This window comes from Chanos chanos, chromosome 6 (assembly GCF_902362185.1).
Source record: "Chanos chanos chromosome 6, fChaCha1.1, whole genome shotgun sequence".
NCBI classification, from domain to species: Eukaryota; Metazoa; Chordata; class Actinopteri; order Gonorynchiformes; family Chanidae; genus Chanos; species Chanos chanos.
In genome coordinates this window covers 18,103,898-18,123,707 of record NC_044500.1, presented here as the reverse complement: position 1 = coordinate 18,123,707, position 19,810 = coordinate 18,103,898, and the positions used below count along the sequence as shown (strand labels likewise).

The 19,810-nt window shown below is 45.4% G+C and overlaps 1 protein-coding gene across 1 annotated transcript; it reads left to right on the top strand.

The window, feature by feature from the left end:
- Positions 1 to 1,005: 1,005 nt before the first annotated feature.
- On the top strand, positions 1,006 to 17,702 carry git1 (G protein-coupled receptor kinase interacting ArfGAP 1). Its single transcript, XM_030778129.1, has 21 exons — positions 1,006 to 1,213; positions 5,072 to 5,205; positions 5,309 to 5,421; positions 5,818 to 5,923; positions 6,228 to 6,314; positions 6,738 to 6,868; positions 6,961 to 7,055; positions 7,315 to 7,357; positions 7,561 to 7,563; positions 8,507 to 8,555; positions 9,064 to 9,136; positions 9,992 to 10,089; positions 11,101 to 11,263; positions 11,482 to 11,600; positions 12,673 to 12,825; positions 13,673 to 14,005; positions 15,538 to 15,618; positions 15,771 to 15,847; positions 15,984 to 16,148; positions 16,559 to 16,622; positions 16,772 to 17,702. The coding sequence occupies exons 1-21, from the start codon at positions 1,162 to 1,164 to the stop codon at positions 16,985 to 16,987; spliced, it is 2,355 nt and encodes a 784-aa protein (XP_030633989.1). The 5' UTR covers positions 1,006 to 1,161; the 3' UTR covers positions 16,988 to 17,702.
- Positions 17,703 to 19,810: the final 2,108 nt, after the last annotated feature.

Sequence of the window (19,810 nt, the reverse complement as noted above, 5' to 3'; positions counted from 1 at the left end):
TCGCTCGCTCTGCCTCACTTGCTCCCTCTCACTCGCTCATCCTTTAAAATCAACGAACGCCCATAAACGCATAAGTCTCAATCGCTCCCATCCCTTTACCGGTGATAGTGCGATAGGTGCTGATGCTGCCGTTGTTACTCTTATTAAACGCTTGACAACCAACAGTGATGTCAGGATTTACCATGTATGTCTACTCTTTGGCATTACCTATTTTTGCGATTAGTTTTTATTATTGTTCTTGCCATTGAATTCAAGTTGATGAACTACATCCCAACTGTCAGTTGTTTAATATGACTGTATTATAGTAATAGAATATTCGCATTTGTCAACTATTAAACTGTGTTCTGCCATGTTTACCATTAAACATTTAGCCCATTAATCGAACCATAGTTACAATTTATTTCTTATTTCCTCAACCCCCTGTTATTTTGTTTCCTGGTTGCTATTTTCATAAGCGCACTAGATACAGCTGTTATTAATTTCCATCTTTGCTAAATCCACACATTTTCTCGAAAATATAAAACCTTTCACATGAATGAGGGGTAAAGTCATCATCAAGGCAGTATGTGATTGGCAATATCCGCATGATCTCAGCACTTCTATGATTTAGCTCAACTCTCGTGAGTAGCGGACTGTATGCGAGAAGAGAGGAGGGCGATAGAGGGAGGATTTTAGGGACACATTATGCCTGTGCTGTATTTCTGTGTGAGGTGCCAGATGTAAATATACGTCGTATTTAGATACTTTTCAGGCTCCCACCCCTTTTCTCTTTCAACAGCTATGAAGCAGTTTGGATAATTGTTAGCTAGAGTTAGCCAACAGTGCAGACAATCGGTATTACAGAGGGAGTCGTTTACGTCCGCTGGATTGTACTGACACAGTAAGAAAGACACATATCATTACTGTTAGGCTATAGACATAAAACGCAGAGTCGTTCCTCTCAACAAGGACAGAGGGAGGAAAGGGGAAAAGATAGAGCGAGGGAGAGAGAGAGAGAGAGAGAGAGAGAGGGGTGAGGGTCGGGAAGACTGGAGAGCTTTTCGCCGGCTTCCGGGCATTCGGGGCGGCATCGGAGCTGCAGACGTCGCTCTCGGGAACGGCAAACATCGTCGACATTCAGTAGAGTTTTCAATAACCACTGCGAAAGTGGTACTTATTGAAATGTCGAGAAAAGTCCAAAGAAGCGAGGTGTGCGCAGACTGCAGTGCACCAGGTACGTTGAAATTTATGGTTCAGCGTTGTTGGAAGTAGCTAACTCGTTAAAGGGCGAGTTAACGACAGGAGGTGGAATAGCAGGCCCAAGTCTGCCTTTGGGATACTGGATCAATGAAACAGGAAAATGGCCTTGAATCACTGGCTGTACAGGCGCCCATGGAAGGCAGTTCTCCATGACAATATCCAGATAGCTTGCTTGCTAACTATTACCTTATAAGCTGTGTTAAAATGGTCGAGTGGGACAATGTTTACACCTTTCCTGCCAATTTATATCAGACTAACCATAGCTAGCTTCCTAGCTACTTGCGTCTGTGTGCCCACTGATGTTGGCCAATAAATATAATAATTTTATGTACTGTCCGCTTGTTAGCTAGTGTTATCAACGTTCCGTAGCCAGCCGTTTGACGAGTGGCTGACAAGTTAAGGGGACATTTCACCTCCTTTGAGCTCCCTGGGTAGTTAGCTTTGGTTAAGTTAGCTATCAAGTTAGCAAACAACTAGAAGCTAAGGATAACGTTAACGAACGAACACAGGGTAGATATCTTATCTTGTTGGGTTGGCAAGCCAGCGAATGAACTAAGTTGTCCAGAGACTGTAACATTGCTGTCTTGTTTAATGTGTTACCACTTGTCGAATTCATTTATTAAGCTAACTGCCAGCCTACGCACTGTTTACTGTATTAGCATGTTATTAGCTAGCTTGAAGTGTTCACTAGATCTTGACTGGTGATTGATGCTGTCTAACCTAGCTTTCTGGGTGATTCCTGATGGCAGATTTGTAGTTCATCTTCCTATTTTTAATAGCCAGTGATGTTAATTTCCCTCAGTATGAGTAATAACTCTAGCAGACACGCGACTGTTCTGAGGTCAGCAGTCCTATATGGGTAGTTGATTTAGCCAAATCAAGCATAACACTGTGAAGCTTGTAGGTCAACTCACTGGATAGTAAACTTCTGATAACTTTTTAAGATCCCATGTTTTTATTTGTCACTTGTCGTTTAACAGTCTTATAACTTCTGGGCAACAGACTAACAATGAAACACAACAGTTCTACCAAATCTTGCGCTTCATTGTAGCTGTTATCATCACTTGCTAACCTAACGTTGCATTTTCATATCTGGTTACCTGCTAGGATAGGCAAAGCCGTTGTTGGCACGGCTTGGGTCACTTAGCTTCACTCAGGTCACAAAAATTACTATGTTGTATTGTGTTATCTGGCAGTAATACTACCATATTTGCCAACAAATCAAAACTGACTGCCATGGGAAAAATATACTCAAATATTCCCATAGACGCTAGGTGCTCGGCAAGTGTGATAGCTTTCGATTGCCGGTTAATTTCACAGCTTTCATGTCTATCAAATTGTGTAATATAATAGAGAGATACTAATTTTCTCATTATGGTCTGTTATTTTGATGGCAGATCCACCATACACAAATGTAACGTAAAGTTGACAAAAAGATATCTGCCCCCGGATCCCGTCCTAATTACATAACTTGGACATTTTCGTATGATTCTTTGCTTACTTTCTCACTGAAATTTCTGTTTCCTCGGTCTTGCCATCCATGTTGAATGTTGCACTAAATTCAGTGCTGTTCAGTGGCAACTGAAGTCGTAATTTATTTAGATCTTTCTCGTTTTATGTTAATATAGAAATGATAACGAAAACGTCACACTGCTACACAGCTGCAGATGAGTATCGTAATCATCAAAAGAAACATGGGTATTCATTGGACCCAGACATGACCCGTGTATTTGAGACATAATAAATATGATTGGGTCTCTTTGACTTGAGTCTTGTTTACCTGTTTCATGTTTGTCAAATCCATGGGTGTGTCTCAGTTTTCATTAATTTGATTTATTCTGAATCATTAACATAAACCCATTTTCATTACTTGAATCTCCTCACAACACCATTAGCTTTGTAGAGAATATACCCTCCAGTTTTAGGATGCTCTTTTGAAACAGGGCTTGAGAGGAGACACAAGAGGCTCAGTTTGGTAGTCAGCAGTGCCAACCCTGTTATTGTGGTCATCACTGTGGGCCCAACCTTGGCCTTGCAACAGTTAGCTCCACCTGCCCCTTGGGGGGGCATTGCAGCTGCTCTCCCGTCCACAGCTGCTCGTTCTCCAGGAATATGTGTGTGTGTGTGTGTGTGTGTGTGTGTGTGTGTGTGAAAGAGAGAGAGTTCTCTTTGCTGCTCTGGTCTGTGCTGTCTCTGCATGTTGATTTATGTTGTGACTTTGTTGTGACCCTTCAGTACCCTACAATCTTCTAGCTGACACGCTAATGCTACCTGAATGCTGAAGGCCACGTTCCTGTGACTGGAGTCCTTCCCCAGCTTTGTAGTAGAGGAATGTTTTTGGTGTCTCCCTTAATTGTGGTACTATGCTGACACATGATCGTTTACGCTGCCAGACCATCCTTCATCATTGAGTCCGCATGTTGGAGTTCACCACACTTTAGCGGTACAGGGAGGAATAAACAGACAAAACAGGAGTTTTCTCACTTGTGTCAGTACAAAACAATGTGGCACCATATGCAGTGTAGTGTAGTGTGTGTGTGTGTGAGAGAGAGAGAGAAAAAGAGAGAGCATGCATGTGAAATTTCATTAGACACACACACACACACACACTGAGTGCAGTTAAGGTCGGAAATGGAGAGGTGGAGCCGTATGGGTCCATCAGTGAAGCATGAATTCTGAGTCTCAACTTTTTCGTACGAGATAAAGTAGAAGCACATCTGTGTGTACGTCCCTTTATGGCAGGGATCTGCTCTCCTGTGTACACTCTCCATCACAGCTGCGTCTGCATCCTTATGTTTATGGTCAGCATTATGCTGATTGGATCTCCAGGTTAAACTCCTGTCTTAAGATGTCGTTTTAGTAATTGAACGCTCTGATGTTTCTGGGCGCACTCGTGTTTCATTGGTATTATTGCAGCCCGTCACTCTTGCAGTGTCGGCTGTAAAATCATTTTGTCCTAAAAACATTGTTATAGCCCTAGGCATGTGCTTTAAACCTAGTTGCTTATTCACGTGTAGTACACTTTTTAGGTAACTGATTGTAGTGCTGATTGAGTTTGTAATTTATGGATCTCTTAAGAATAAAAAACTCTGACTGACATCCATTGTAATCTTATTTCATATACTGGTTGTGTGAAAGACTTCTACCCACTATCTTACAGTATCAATGATGACTGGCAGCCCCTGTGTTTGATATTGTGCCTTTATCTGGGCACTGTCTGCTCACTGAATTCTAATCGCTTTTTAAACACTGATAATTACTATTGATTCGCACACTTCACCAAAGCAATTCACATTGTAAGCAATGATGTCTCCTACATCCCAGTGTACTTGTTTATGGAGAACTGGTGTCATGCTTGAGTTTGTAGTGCAGTGATGTTCACAGAAACCCCAGTCTACCGTGAATGTAGGTGATGTTGGATGTCTCATTTAGCTTGGCCCTGAGGGGAGAGCCGTAGCCGGCAGCAGGCTCCTGTCACAATGAGACTCGGTCATTTTGCTCTCACCTGAGCATAACCTTGACCTTACCCGGACTTTTTTCCCATGGAAAAGTTTGGCCCTTTCCCCGACCGCAGGCTTCAAATCTGTGTCGTGACCGTCCCTCTTGTTCACGTCACCGAACTAACCCCAAGGGTGACTCGTTCTCCTAAAAATGAAATTTAATGACTTCTGCAGTGGCACATTCCATGGCTCTCTCTTTCTAAAGGTTGTGTTTAAATTTGTTTTGTTTTGTTTGTTTGTTTGTTTGTTTTCCAGCTTTGCGTGGTACTGTTATTGTGTGTGAGTGAAGTTTGGGACTGTTTTAAAGTCTTTTCCATGTGTCCTGTTCCCAGACCCTGGCTGGACCAGCATAAATCGAGGTGTCCTGATCTGTGATGAGTGTTGCTCTGTGCACCGGAGTCTGGGACGCCACATCTCCATCGTCAAACACCTTCGGCACAGCGGCTGGCCCCCCTCACTGCTGCAGGTACACAGGGGCACAGGGAGACACCTGAGATCACTACCTTCCTTAAAACCTGTGGCTCATTCCTCTCTGTGTGTGTGTGTGTGTGTGTGTTTGTGTGTTTCAGATGGTGCAGACCCTGGCCAGTAACGGTGCCAACTCCATCTGGGAACATTCCCTGCTGGACCCAGCGCAGGTGCAGAGTGGTCGCAGGAAACCTAACCCTCAAGACAAAGTCCAGTAAGTGCACCTGAAGTCCCTCTGAGGCTGGCTCTAAAACACACACTGGGAAGGATTAAAAGACAAAAACTAAAAAAGAAGAAAAAAAAAACCAACCCAAAAAACTGAAATCTGCTTACTTGCATGAAGGTAAAGCATTGAGTAAATGCTTACAGTGGTTTAAAATCAAAAATATCACACAATTCTGTGATATGACAAGCATTAGAATACATGGTGTGAGCTTAACATGGGGAATGTACCGAAATGTTAAGCAGTAGTAAAAGTCTGTCTGAGCAATCATGTCAGTAATTGACTTTTTAATCAAGCATCTCCTGCACCACGAATCCATTAGTGAGGTGACACTCAACTCTCTCTCTCTCTCTCTGTCTCTCTCTCTCTCCTTCACTATTTTTCCAGCCCTACCAAGTCAGAATTTATCCGAGCCAAGTACCAGATGTTAGCCTTTGTTCATAAACTGCCCTGCCGAGATGATGACGGGGTTACAACCAAGGATCTCAGTAAGGTGAGGCCAGTCAGTCTGTCTGCCCGTCTGTCTCTCTCTCTCTGTGTCTGTCTCTCTGTCTGTCTGTCTGTCTCTCTCTCTCTCTCTCTGTGTCTGTGTGAAGGGTGAAGTGTCCAGCTGAGCTCCCTGACTGCCTGCCCTCTGCAGGACTCCCCTTAATGACACCACGACGGTGAATAATGCAACCTGCTGTCGCGATATCGAATGCTCCTAATGAGGAGATTCACAGGAGCGCGCTCTTTATCCCTCTCCCTCTCTCTCTCTCTCTCTCTCTGCTCATCTCTCTTATTCTTTTACTTTCCAGCAACTGCACTCGAGTGTGCGGACGGGCAGTCTGGAGACGTGCCTGCGGCTGCTGTCTCTGGGAGCTCAGGCCAATTTCTTTCACCCGGTGAGCCCTTTGTCCCACGCCCGCCGTCCCCTCCCTGCCCGCAGCTCACAACAATAACTCACAACACAGCAGTACCTCCTACCTCCAGTCCTGGGCTCTCCTCTGTTTCAGCACAGCTAACCATCATATTCCTGACTGGTTCAGTCAGTGGACTGTCTGAGCTCAGCTGTAGCATGAATAAAGTGTTTAGTCCATCTCTGTAGTGGGGTTGAGAGTAGGCTGCTAGATCTCAGGCTGGAAGAAGCGTCACATATGGGATTAATGCTGCTTTCTCTGTGATGACAGAACGTCTGTAGTATGGAGTGGTTTTTTTTTTTACTACTCATGTGAACCACAGGGTCCCAGGGGAGATGATTGTGGTTGGTGTAAGAGAAGGAGATCTCATGTGTCTGACCCCCACCCCCTTTATTCTCTCTCCTCCAGGAGAAAGGTACCACACCCCTGCACGTGGCAGCCAAAGCAGGGCAGATATTACAGGCCGAGTTACTGGTTGTGTACGGGGCCGACCCTGGTGCTCCAGACATCAACGGCCGCACACCTATGGACTATGCCAGGTATATATCACACACACACACACACACACACACGCATTTGACCAAATCTGTGAGTTATCTCTAACTACTGTGTGTTGCTGTCTCTGTTCCAGGCAAGCAGGGCATGTGGAGTTGGCGGAACGTTTGGTTGAGTGTCAGTACGAGCTGACGGACAGACTGGCCTTCTACCTGTGTGGCCGACGCCCAGGTCTGCACACTCAGCATTTTCACACAGCAGATGCATGGCAGACAGACCAATCACATCTCTCGTTAAAGATATTAGACTGGCTCCACCCACAAGTCTCCACAGTGTTTTTATGATGCAGCCTGATGCCTGCATGACTGGAAATGCATTTTCAACAGGAACCTACTGCATCGTTAAATAGTGGTTGCGGCCCATAAATGACAAGGGCTATAATAACTTCGTGAAATATGTTTTAATGATTTTACTTTTGGCCTCTCTGCAGATCACAAGAATGGGCATTATATCATTCCTCAGATGGCAGACAGGTAAGATTTAGATGTGTGTGTGTATGTGTGTGTTTTCATATATTGAAGTTTAATTTAGAAGTCTGTAATTGAAAATCTGCTGGTATTTTGTAGTTGTGCATTCTGTGTGTGGTGTTTGTTTTTTTTTTCCCCTTCGAGTGCACACAACATAAACTTGATGCTTAGCTCACTTGGCAGTGGGTGTATTTCAGTGTTTTGGCCAGCAGGTTGCGCCGTGTCTTTAGTCAGTTTGAATCAGGCCTCAGAGTCTTTAGGGCCCACACTAATGCTGACTTGCCTGTCTGTTCGCTGAGCTCTTTTCACCGCTGAGTGAAAGCCATCTGAGAATGCCACTAAAAAATGACCTGCCCAGACATAGCGTTGATGTGGAGGTCTATTTCTCTCTCTCTCTCTCTCTCTCTCTCTCTCTCTCTGTCTCTTTCTGTCTGTCTCTCTCTCTCTCTCTCTCTCTGTCTGTTCTGTCTGTATGTGTCTCCCTGGCTCTTTTTTTCGTTCTTGCTCACTCGTTCTCTGTTCTCTCTATCTCGCTGCGCTTGTGGAGCCAGAGCTCGCCCTAAGTGCCCGACACAGAGGTATCTCTCTCTCTTTCTTCTCATCCCACCCTTTTCCAGACCCCTCCCACCCTCCTCTTCTGTTTTTTTCCCCCCTCCACATTCCCTTCATGCAGGTGGCAGGAGGAGAGAAGGAGGAAAAGAAATTAATTTGGGACTTCTTAAAGCATCTGACTGACAGTTTCAAAGATATTTAAAAAAAAAAAAAGATTTTTATTAGAAACAACATCAGCATCATCAGCCTACACTACTCTATACGATATCATATCTATCACTTCTATATACGTCGTTATTATAGATATGAAATATGGGGATAACTCTAAGCATTGTTAAGAAATACTGAATATTTTGATGGGTTAAAATAATGATGGAATGACAGTGAGGATTGTGTGACCTCCTCATAACAGTAGTTCTTCTCCTGTCTCACTCTGCTCCTCACCTCCTCAGAGAAAGGCATGATCCATCCATAACCCTACTCACTCCTTTTTTTTTTTTTTCTCTTTATCTCCACATCTTTCTCTGTCTGTCTGACTGTCTGACCGTCTGACTGTCTGTCTGTGTGTCCTTTTACCTTTTCCCTGTCCTTGTCTCTGTGTAGCCTGGACCTCTCAGAACTGGCCAAAGCCGCCAAGAAGAAACTCCAAGCGGTGAGTGAAAGCTCTCTTACTGCTGCTGTTTTTTCCCTCCATCCCTCCCTCCATCCCTCCCTCCTCCCTCCCTCCTCCCTCTCTTTCTCTCTTTTACTTGGTTATGAGTTATGAGAGCTGACTTTAACATTGGTTTTTATGGTGCACTACTATTCTCTCCCAGGTTTAATATACGTTATATCACTGTGTATTTAAACTTGAAGGGAAGTTTAAAAATTTTTCAGGTCAGAGTATCGTGTAATAACTCCAGACATCTGTTTTAGTTTACTTGTGTCGAGTGTTTGTGTGGTTTTCTCAGCTCTGTGCTTGCTTCTTCTGTCAACCGTAATGCCATATGTTTCCCTTGTGTCAAACTTGCTGTTTATGCTTTTCTTTAGCTTTAACAGTGTTTCAGTCTGTTATTTTCACTTTGTATTTCACTTTTGTGCATTTCTGTCATTTGTCTGAAATACAGTGTCAGAGATTAATGAGTAATGGTGTGTGTGTCTGTGTGTGTGCCTTTTGACAGCTAAATAACCGTCTCTTTGAGGAGCTGGCCATGGACGTTTACGACGAGGTGGACCGCAGAGAGAATGATGCTGGTGAGGCTCTTTTTCTATTCCTCTTTTACCATACCTTCTCTTTACTCTCCATCTTTTCCTCTCTCTCTCTCTCTCTCTCTCTCTCTGCCTCCGCCTCTCTGGCTGACTTTTCCTTTTGCAGTTGTGGAATCTGTTGAGGGGCGTGGGGTTAGTCCTACAAACTCGTTCCCTGGGAGACCACATGTTCCCTCCACTATAAACACCGTCTGTAGAAGGGCATTGACTTAGGAGTCAAACTTGGGGAGAGAGAGAGAGGGGGAGAGAGAGAGAGAGAGAGGTAGAGAGAGAGAGAGAGAGAGAGGAAAAACATTTAACCCAGGAAGGAAAGTGAGGAAGACAGTGAGTGTGAATTGGCAAGGGAGTGCCTCTGGAATTCTTGAGTCTCTCCCTCTCTCTCTTTCTCTCTCTCTCTTTTTCTCTCCCACTCTCCTTCCTTTCTTTCCTCCTCCATTCAGAGAGAGGAGCAGTAGGTTGCTGTGGTGGCAGGCTGGGACGCGGCAGGTAAGCAGGGCTAGATTAGAGGCAGGGGGCTTGAGACGTGTGGGGTAGAGGAAGGCACTTCCCGGGGTTGGGGGGCCAAACACACACTGTTAACAGCCTGGCTCCGTTTTTCCAGCCATGGAAGTCTGCCATTTTACTCTGAGCTCACTCGGCAAGAGACAACAAGCCTCAATAAGACCAAACTATGAGTGTGCTTGTGTGTGTGTGTGTGTGTGTGTGCTTGTGTGTGTGTATATATATATATGTGGGTGGTAGGTTGTGTATGTGTGTGTTGAAATGAACGACCTTGCTGTTATTCATTCTCACACATACTTATTTTTCTGTCTCCTTTTCTTCCTCCTCTGCGTCTGTCAGTGTGGCTTACGACTCAGAACCACAGTACGCTGGTGACGGAAAGGAGCGCGGTGCCCTTCTTGCCCGTCAACCCTGAATATTCGGCCACACGCAACCAGGTAATCAGCTCATCCTCCCCATTAACCTCCACATCTCCACCCCAGCGGCTCTCTCTGTAAATGTCAGCATTGACAAAGCTGAAAGACCGGCTGCCATAAGGGTGAAAAGAGACTGTTCCCTGTGAGAGAAGCCAGGACGGAGGCTCCCAGGTGATAGATAGACACCGACACAAGCAGTGAGGAGGAACAGCGTGTTTGCAAGAGGGATTTAAAAAAAAAAAGAGGAGAAGAAGAACAGAGAGGGAGTACAAATGTGAGAACAGAAGGGCAATGCAGGCTAGATGATGTGGGCTGGAAAAGGAGAGAGAGAGAGAGAGAGGATGAAAACAGGAGTCTATAAATAGAGAGTTTGTGGCTTGATGATGTCTGAAGCCCAGCGCTGGCCGGTACAGAGAAGGAGAAAGGGAGGGGAGAGAAGGAAAATGGAGGAGGAGGAGAAGAGGGGAGAGAGAGAGAGAGAGAGAGAGATGGTTTCCAGCTGTTGAAGTACTGGAAATCTGCGATGCCCCTCACCACCGTCGCCAAACACACACGTATTACTTCTTGCCATTTAAACAGGGAACATATAAACACCGCACAGTCATTAAGCGCCGAAATATTTCCTCTGAGCTGATTGGCCAGGAAGAGAATTTCCTGGTCTCTTAGTTTATGTGAGCTTGGTCTTGTGTAGAGAGAGAGAGAGTGAGAGAGATAGAGAGAAGCAAAGAGGAGGGACAGAGTTGACTCACAAGCAGTGGTCAGCTATTCCACCCTCTGCCACATCAACAGCCTTCCCAAGGTCACACTTGCATTGTTCTCAGCTCTTTTTATTTTATAAGGTGGCTTTTTGTCTAGGGGAAATTTAGTGGTTTTTGCTGCTTCATTAGCAGGCTGTCCTCCAGAGTATGGGTATTACTGCTTTGGCTTGGTTTTTGCCCAGCTGTTCCACAGCTAGAATTGTGCTTAGCTTAGTGTAGATTCATTACAGCATCCCCCCCCCTTTACATCTTTCCAATTTTTTCTCTCCGCCAGGGCCGGCAGAAGTTGGCGCGTTTCAACGCCCGGGAGTTTGCCACCCTCATCATAGACATCCTGAGTGACGCTAAGAGGAGACAGCAGGGGAAGGGTCTTACCAGTCCCACCGGTGAGCAGTGGAGCGTAAATCCGTCCTTAATGAGACACAGTGATAGAGCTAGTGCGAGCAGCCGTGTGTGTGTGTGTGTGTGCGCGCGCGTGTTTGTGATATTATGGTGTATATGTGTTGATGATGGTATGTGTGTGTTATTATGACGTGTGTGTGCGTGCATGAGTGCATGCACACTGATGACAATGATGTTATTGCTGTGGCAGTGCTGATCTCGCTTGACTGACTGTTCTCTGTGTTCACCATCCTCTGGTCGGCAGAGCCCGTAGACCTGAGCCAACCAGATGACGACCAACACGATTATGACAGCGTAGCGTCTGACGAAGACACGGACAGTGAGCTCACTACGCAGAATAACAGCAACACTCAACGCAACAACCGTGCTAAGGTTAGACGCCTGTTCTGCTAAAGCCACGCACACACACATACCGATCTGCCCATTCACTCAGCAAGGTGTAAGTTTAGCTTTTAGGCCATGGACTGTCAGGCCAGGCTAATAGTGAGTCAGGGAAACTGAGACATAACAATAAGAGGATCCTTAAAGATGTACCAGGAAAACTGCCAAGAAAAAAAACCCTGAACATCAGTGACAAAGACCCACAGCCAAAGCTAATGTCTCTGAACGGTGGGACGCTGTTTTGGCAGTGGAGGCAAAGCGACGCGTGAGACCTCTTTGGCTGCGACCGCAAGAGAAGGACGAGGCTTTGGAGCTGTCTTCGCACGTTCTGTGACTGCTTTTAGAATCGTAGGGAGGTTTGTCATTCCTCCCAGCCTGTCCCGGCATGCAGTGCGGGAGCAGCGGCGAGCCCCGCTGCATGCTTTGAGGGTGACATCACAGCTATTCCAGGCTCCAATCAGAGAGCCATTGTTCTGCAGTAGGAGGGAGGAAGCCATGTTGAAGCATGCTCTCATTGCCACAGGAAGTGTCAGAGCTTCAGTAAAGAGAGAGTGGAAAGAATGCCTCACTGTTTTCTCCGCTTCTCCTCCTCCATGAGCACACAGAGCAGCCTTCTCAACCTGCTTACTCCTCCGTTTTGCTCATTTTAGTGCATTTGTTTGGCCTGAAGTTTGAGCGAGTCCTCAGAAAACTGTAAGGACTGAATGACGTAAAAGCAGAGGTACAAAACATAATCCTTAGCTTTGCATTTCTGTCTTTATTTCAGTACTTTTGTCCAAAAGAGTTCTCAGGGTGGACCATGTGCCGTGCTATGATCTGCTTTGCTTTAGTGTAGTCGTGGAAGCACCTAGTGGTGAAAGCTGTAAACAGTGTGGTCATTGTAAATACTCAGGAACTGTGCATATGTTTTGACAGAAGTCCTGGAGAGTTGGACTTGTCGGTATTTAAATTTAAGAGAATGTGATGATAGTGAAGTGGATTGTGGCTAATAGCTGTGTGTGTCTGTGTGTGTGTGTGTGTGTGTGTGTCATGTGTCTGTGTGTGATGTCTGTTGTGTTGTCAGAGCATGGACTCGTCGGATCTGTCGGACGGACCCATCACTCTGCAGGAGTATCTGGAGGTGAAGAAGGCTCTGGCCTCATCTGAAGCCAAGGTCCAGCAGCTTATGAAGGTGAACAACAACCTGAGTGAGGAGCTGAGGAGGCTGCAGAAAGAGGTAGCCAACACACGCACATAAATACGCACACCTGTCTATATATACAGACACAGATATATACATCATCACATACCATACATACATAAATGCACATACATGTCCACCTCACTCATGCATGCAGACACACACACACACACACACACACACACGTCCATATGCACATACACAGGACCTGGTCCCTGGTTACACATACCTGTTTCAGCTGTCACAGGACAGCACACTGAAGATTATTCTGGTTTTCTGTCATTGAGATGTCCTTCACCATCCCGCATTCAACAAGCCCAGCAAGCTGGGAATTAGAGGAGAGGGGTTTTATTCTACCATTTTAGTTTTGTTATTAACTCACTGTGTGTGTGTATTGATTTACACTGATTTTGGGTGATTTGTGATTTGCATCTTAATATATCATTTCACTCCTCATAATGTTGTGTCAATGTTGTCATCATTACCTCGTCTGCAGTGTCAGTTACCCACAATGCACAGTCACCATATACCTAATAACATGTACACATTCATTCACAAAGAATCTGAATCAAAACCAGCTGTTCCAGTTGTTTAAGTCGTTCTCATGTGTTGTTTGGGGCTACAAGACATTTTGATGTAAGTCCAGCATAGCTCCACAGCACAGCACATTCTGTGTCTCCAGTCCATCCCTACATTAAAAGACACTGAATCAATGTAACACATAGTCCCTGCATTTCTCTCTTATGCCTGCCCCCCTCCAGCATGATATCACAGGCCCTGTCTTTACCCAGACTGTATCCTGTTCCTCTGTGTGCGTTTGTGTGTGTGGATTTATTTTTGACCCCTCCTCCCCCCTTCCTCCTCCCCTCCACCTCTCCCTTAGATCACGCGGATGCAGATGGAGAACAGTGCGTTGCGGGGGGGCCAGGCAGGGGGTGCCGGGGGTTTGGGCAGCGGCGGCGGAGGCGGAGTCGGGGGTTACCCCGGGATGTGGTCCGGAGGGGTGAGGGGGGTAGGAGGAGGGTTAGGCGGAATAGGTGTCGGAGGAGAAGGGGGTAGTGGGACGGACTCTAGCCTGGGCGTCCCCTCCTCGACAACCCCTCTCCGAAGGGACAGGCAGGCCTTCTCCATGTACGAGCCTGGTTCCGCCGCTCCCAAAACCCTCTCCCCTGCTCTGGACTCCCTGGCCGGCCGCCTGCAACCCCTCAGCCCCAGTGTAAGTGTCACCCTGCGTTTGGCAAGAGTGAATTAAAGCACACCACCGCCCTCTTTCTCTCTCTTTCGCTCTCTCACCTGGCACTTCCTCCACAGTGTGGGCCGCACCACTAGCCTTCCCATAATGCCTGGCTATGGCAGTCCGTTCCCTTGTACCGTCCTTGCGGCAGCTGCTCTCTACTCACTCCTCATGTCCTCACATGAAAGGAACCAGAGTTCTCCTCACTGAGAAACACTGCTCTTCACTCCTCTGTCTCTCTGTGCCACCACAATGGCATACGAGTATGGATCAGAGCAGGACAAAGCATCACAGGCTTTGTAGTTTGCTGTAGAGGATAGAAACGCTCTCTGTGCTATGAAAACCTGCACCCACCTTGCCAAGAGAGATTATCTTGTCAAGATGAGCATGTCCTTAATTGGATAGAGAGACTATCAGAATGTTCTTAACGTTTTCCCCAGTCCAATTAACCCTGTTCTTCACTCTGCTCCACACAGTATCTAACACTGATCAAATCACAAACTAGTGCTAATACACTGGAATACTGTCTATGAGTCTTGGGTCTACTCTCAGGGCAGTCAATATGGAACTACAGGGACTTTGGAGATAAATCATAGCTCTCTCTCTCTGTCTGCACACTGCATCACTGTCACACATCTGTTTGACATTTTGTCTGTCTTGGTGACTCTGCACCCACCCACCCTCCACTCCATGTGTTTGAATACTCCACACGCTGATGCACATACTTCCATTTATTTATATGCACCATTTCCATCCATGTATGTCTCTTGCATATACATGGATTTTACCATGAGTCCTCTGCGGGTGCACAACGCTTTATTTGATTGCACTTTGTTTTGCATACTTTTTTTTTGTCATAAAGAGGTACCTGGTCATGCCCTCCCTCTGTAGATTGACTGAGACAGCATAGTGGTACATTAGTTGGCTGTATGTACCACTGCTGAATGTAGCTAAGGAGCATTAGACTGTCTTGGCTGTTTATATTTAAGTGGTGGATGGATGCTGTGTCCCTGTATGTTCTCTGCACTCTTTTGGTGACATGGTACTTTTCTTACACTAACTGAACTAACTAGGCCAGGACCAAATGAGACTTAAGTAAGACTAGATTGACCATGGAGCTGGCTTCTGAAGTGACACAAACATAATGCGTCATTATGGCTCAAAATAGATGAAAGATGAATAATTTGATGGGTGATCCGCGTCTTCAAATTGTCTATCTGTTGCTCCTCCACAGCTCCATGTGCAGTCTGGTCTCTGTGAAAGTATATTTAAACCTGTAACCTATCTGAGCCCAGGACTGTTAACACCGCCTACACAATCAGTGTATTCTCACTCTTAATCTCAGTGATGTCTATACATGACTGGGATCTGCAGGTTTGCTCATTTCTGGCCAGGGTTTAACCTGCTGAATGTCTATTAGCGTCTCCTCTCTCTCCTCTCAGTAGGTGCTCAGTATGAAATGTGCGTTTTGTTTAAATGTTTTATTTTTTCCCTCTGACTGCACTCGTTCTCAGGTGCGAAAGGGGGCACCTGCAGCCCCTTCTCCGTATGGTGGACACCACCTCTCAGGGTCCACTGAGGTGGGGAGGTACATGGTGAGTCAACCCCCGGACCGCCCACGGCTCCCTCTGTTTCCGTACAAACTCACTTCATGAGCCCATGAAATGTTTAAGATGGCGCCTAATAAATAGTTAGTTGAGCATGTCTTTTGTTTGTGATTCTCATTGCTAGCCTTTGTGTTCGTCAGGTCCCTAAAGTGGAGAAGCATGGTAGTGGCACAGACAGCGATTATGACAACACTCAAACATATGACACATCTCTCGGGTGAGTGGGACAGAGCTTTGTGTCATACACTCATTCTTGATCCTGTTAGTCCGCAAAGCCTGATTCCTGCCCTCCAGGAATATGTATTCACAGGTTTGTAATCTTGAATTTAAGTGTGTGTATGTTTGTGGAACAGGGTGGGGCGTAGCAGTGAGGAAGAAGGCAGGGGAGAGCTGGAGGATGAGGGTGGAGAACCCGACCCCACCCTGCCCTGTACCGAGGATGTCATTCTCAAGACAGAACAGGTGACCAAGAACATCCAAGAGCTTCTGAGAGCCGCCCAGGAGTTTAAACACGAGAGGTAGGATCTGTTCTGTGCAGCATAAATACATCAATACATTAAATACATCTGCCCAATCAGGCTGCAATCATGATAAAAACATCAATACATTAAATATATCTGCCCCGATCAAGCTACGCTCATGACAAATAATAATTTACGAAGAACAGCATTACTGGTTAAGAACACCAAACAATAAACAGAGTTACACAAAAGCAAGAAGGTACACACACACACACACACACACACACACACAGATAGATAGATAGATCGGTCAATTTAATAAGTTTAGTGTAATACAATATTTAAAAATTGAAAAGAAACAGAGTTTTGGGGGATAATAGATTTTCAGATTGAGTATCTGCAGAACTGACAGTCTGGACAAATGGTTGATATGTCTGTCAGTAACACAGCCTGTGCCTTGTCTTTAGTTTTGTGCCGTGCTCAGAGAAGATCCACTCAGCTGTCACAGAAATGGCTTCACTCTTCCCTAAAGTAAGTCTAATGCTCCCTCTTTCATATTCACTCATTCTTTCTTCATCTCACGCCGTTTGTTCTGTTGACTTGATTTAGGCTGATACAAGTGCATTACATTGATTTTCTCTCTCTCCCTGTCTCTGTCTCTCTCTCTCTCTCTCTGACAGAGGCCGGCTCTGGATGCTGTACGCTCCTCTCTGAGGTTGCTGGCGGCCAGCGCGTCCCGCCTGCAGGTAGAGTGCCGTAAGGCCGCGCCCTCTGAGCCGTCTGCCACCACAGTGGACTACCAGCTCCTCACGCAGCAGGTCATCCAGTGCGCCTATGACATCGCCAAGGCTGCCAAGCAACTAGTCACCATCACTACCCGCGAGAAGAAACAGTGACCACTGCAGGGCGAGGGGGCACCGATGGGCAGGGGAAAGACAAACAGACAGGTGGAGAGGGAGGAGACGGGGAATGCTCGGCACAAAGGAGGAGGTGTGATCGGAGGGGTGTGAATCAGATGAAGAATGGAACATGAGAAAAAGGAAAAAAAAATACAATGCTACGCAATCGAGATAAAGGAAGACACAGAATTTAAGATGGAGGAAATGAATGAATGGAGACATGTAGGGAATGAAGGAAGAGGGTCTGGTGAACGAAAGAGGAAAAAAAACAAGCAAAACAGAACAAAACAAACAAAAAGAGAACAGAAAAATAAAAGCTACAAGCAGCTACATTAGCACCAACGCGGAAAGACGGTGAACACACGGGAGAAATACAACGGAATGGCTCTTATCATCTCACTCAATCTCTTATTGCTCTTTGTTGTTCTTTGGTAACGGGGGCTCTGTCTTCTACATCTCCTTGACAAACACATACACAGACACACAAACATGCACACACGCAGAGACAGACGCACACATATACGCGCACACACACACTCTCGCAGTGTTGTGCTGGTGACCTCTGAGCAGTTTGACTGTAGCTCCTCTGGCTCTCACACACACAAAACACACTCCCAGCTCCATCCTTATAAACCAGGCTTCAGTCAGTCCCCTGACAGCATGGAATATGCCTACCTTTTCATCTTTTCTTTCCTCTACTTCTCCAAGTAGTCTTTCTTTTTCTTCTTCTTCTTTTTTTTTAAATGCCGCTCCGTTGGCTTGTACCTCTTGGGACAAAAGTACTGACTTAAAAAAAAAAAAAAAACACTTACACTGGATCTATTGTAATGAGTATAGTTTTGTATTATTGTTACAGTTATTGTCACTGAGTTTTTCTTTCGATTTTTTTTTTTTTTTTTTTTTTTGCGTTGTCACTCATGTTTGTCAGTCAGTAGCGTTAGAAGAGGAGGAAAAATGGACGCGGGGATACTAAACAACGCTGCTGACTCGACACCACCGCACGTACTCTAAACCTGTGAAATTATCCTCAAAGAACTCTCCAGAAACACTCCCATTCCTCCCCACTACAAGTAGCGGTCAGGCTCAGGGCCTGCGTTCTCTCTTGCTACGTCTACGGATCTCTCTCGTTTGGAGAAGCGGTTGAACAATAGCCAAAGGAGAAAGGGGATGTACGATATTCTGTCTTGTCGAAATCCCCTTTCAGCACAAAAAGACAATGGTTGCTGTTAATGTACGGAAAACACTAGAATGGCCAGAGGACGAGGGAAGAGTCTCGCGCTCTGTCTCACTGAGAGATGGTAGCACAAGCTATACCAAGCTCATCTCAATCACTTCGTAATGGGATTACTACCGGTAGATTTGCCTAAAAATATTATTAGCACATCTGCTGTATTCTCTGTCTCGTAGGCTATTCATTTTTGGGGAACAGACGCGTTTTAACAAAGACTTCCATATTATTTGGATGTCACTTACTGTAGGTATTTGTTCCGTTGTGCTTTTTTGAATATCAATTTGCCGCCTTCTTTTATTAGCCTAGTGATTTCTTGGAATTGTGTGAATTCTTCCTTCCTGGACCAGTTAAGCCTGTTCATTCTGTTAAGAATACATCACATTTTTTTTCGGGGGGATAGGGTTGTACTCATGGTTTTTAATCAGAGTGTACGCCGACAGACTGTACTGTATATCAGAGTCCGAAGACCCTTGCCTTTAGCGTAGGTGAAATAAGCTACAAGTGATCGAATGTCAGTTATTGAAGACGGGTCCCGTCAACCGTCTCTTGCTTGGTTCTGATTACAGTATACAACTTATTCCAGATTCCCCTCCAAAAGAAGCCTGTCTACTGCTGGACTTTTTGAGGCATCGATTCGATGCGTAAATGGTAGATTTAGAGTAGTCACGGTCCTGCTAGCACAGCCAACTCTCAGTTTATCTGACAGGTACTTTTCATGAGACGTGTGTGTGCGTCCGTGTGTATGGGAGAGAAGTCAAACTGGAGCTCTTAACACACACTCCCAAAGCACGCTCACACATACACTTGACCACGCGCACTATTTATCGACAACACTACCCTGTCCATCAACCTCGGTTGGCAAAGCACTACGTTAGCTTGATCAAAATTAGTTCACTAATACGTGGTTACTTTAGCATTTTTCATATCCTATTTCATTCTTAAAGCCTTAAGCTCCTGTTGCATTCTTTATTTTGTGTGTGTGTGTATGTGTGTCTATATCTATGTATGTATGTGTATGTGTGTGTTTATACCGGCCAATCCATCCCTTGCATTTCAATTTTAAGTTGTGATCTCTGTTTTTTGTTGTTATTATTGTTTTGTTGTTATTTTAAATCTATGTGGGAAATGGGATCATATTTATGTTCCCTTTAAAATGTGTCAAAAGATTGTCTTAGAATTGTTATTGCCTTTGCACATCTGCTAGACTGGTCTACAGTGGCATCATGTTGTCATGCACGGCGTTCATTGATCATAAAACTGCTCGCGCTCTCTCTCTCTCTCTTCCATACCTTTTACCTCCCAAGAACAACACGTGTAGAGTAGACACATATATATTAAACATATGATATATTTTCTCAGTATTTTTTTATTAAGCTAAACGTCTGATTATTTTTGGGAGATATTCTTTTTGTCCCCCTATTCACCATCTTATTTCTTTGCCATGGTGAACGTAAGGTCAGAGTGCAGAGATGGAGAGAATGAGGAAAGAGGGCTTCGTCCCTCGCTTTAGCACTACGCTCATCTCAGCTCGGTGGACCTGAGGTGGGAAGCCATTGCACATGGACAAATCCACCCCTCCCCACCCCTTA

Excerpts from the sequence above, each read along its gene's own strand:
- git1 (XM_030778129.1), top strand. The coding sequence starts at position 1,162 with ATGTCGAGAAAAGTCCAAAGAAGCGAGGTGTGCGCAGACTGCAGTGCA. Across the intron at positions 5,422-5,817 it reads AACCCTCAAGACAAAGTCCA|CCCTACCAAGTCAGAATTTA; the intron begins GTAAGTGCACCT and ends CTATTTTTCCAG. Across the intron at positions 16,623-16,771 it reads TGGCTTCACTCTTCCCTAAA|AGGCCGGCTCTGGATGCTGT; the intron begins GTAAGTCTAATG and ends TCTCTCTGACAG.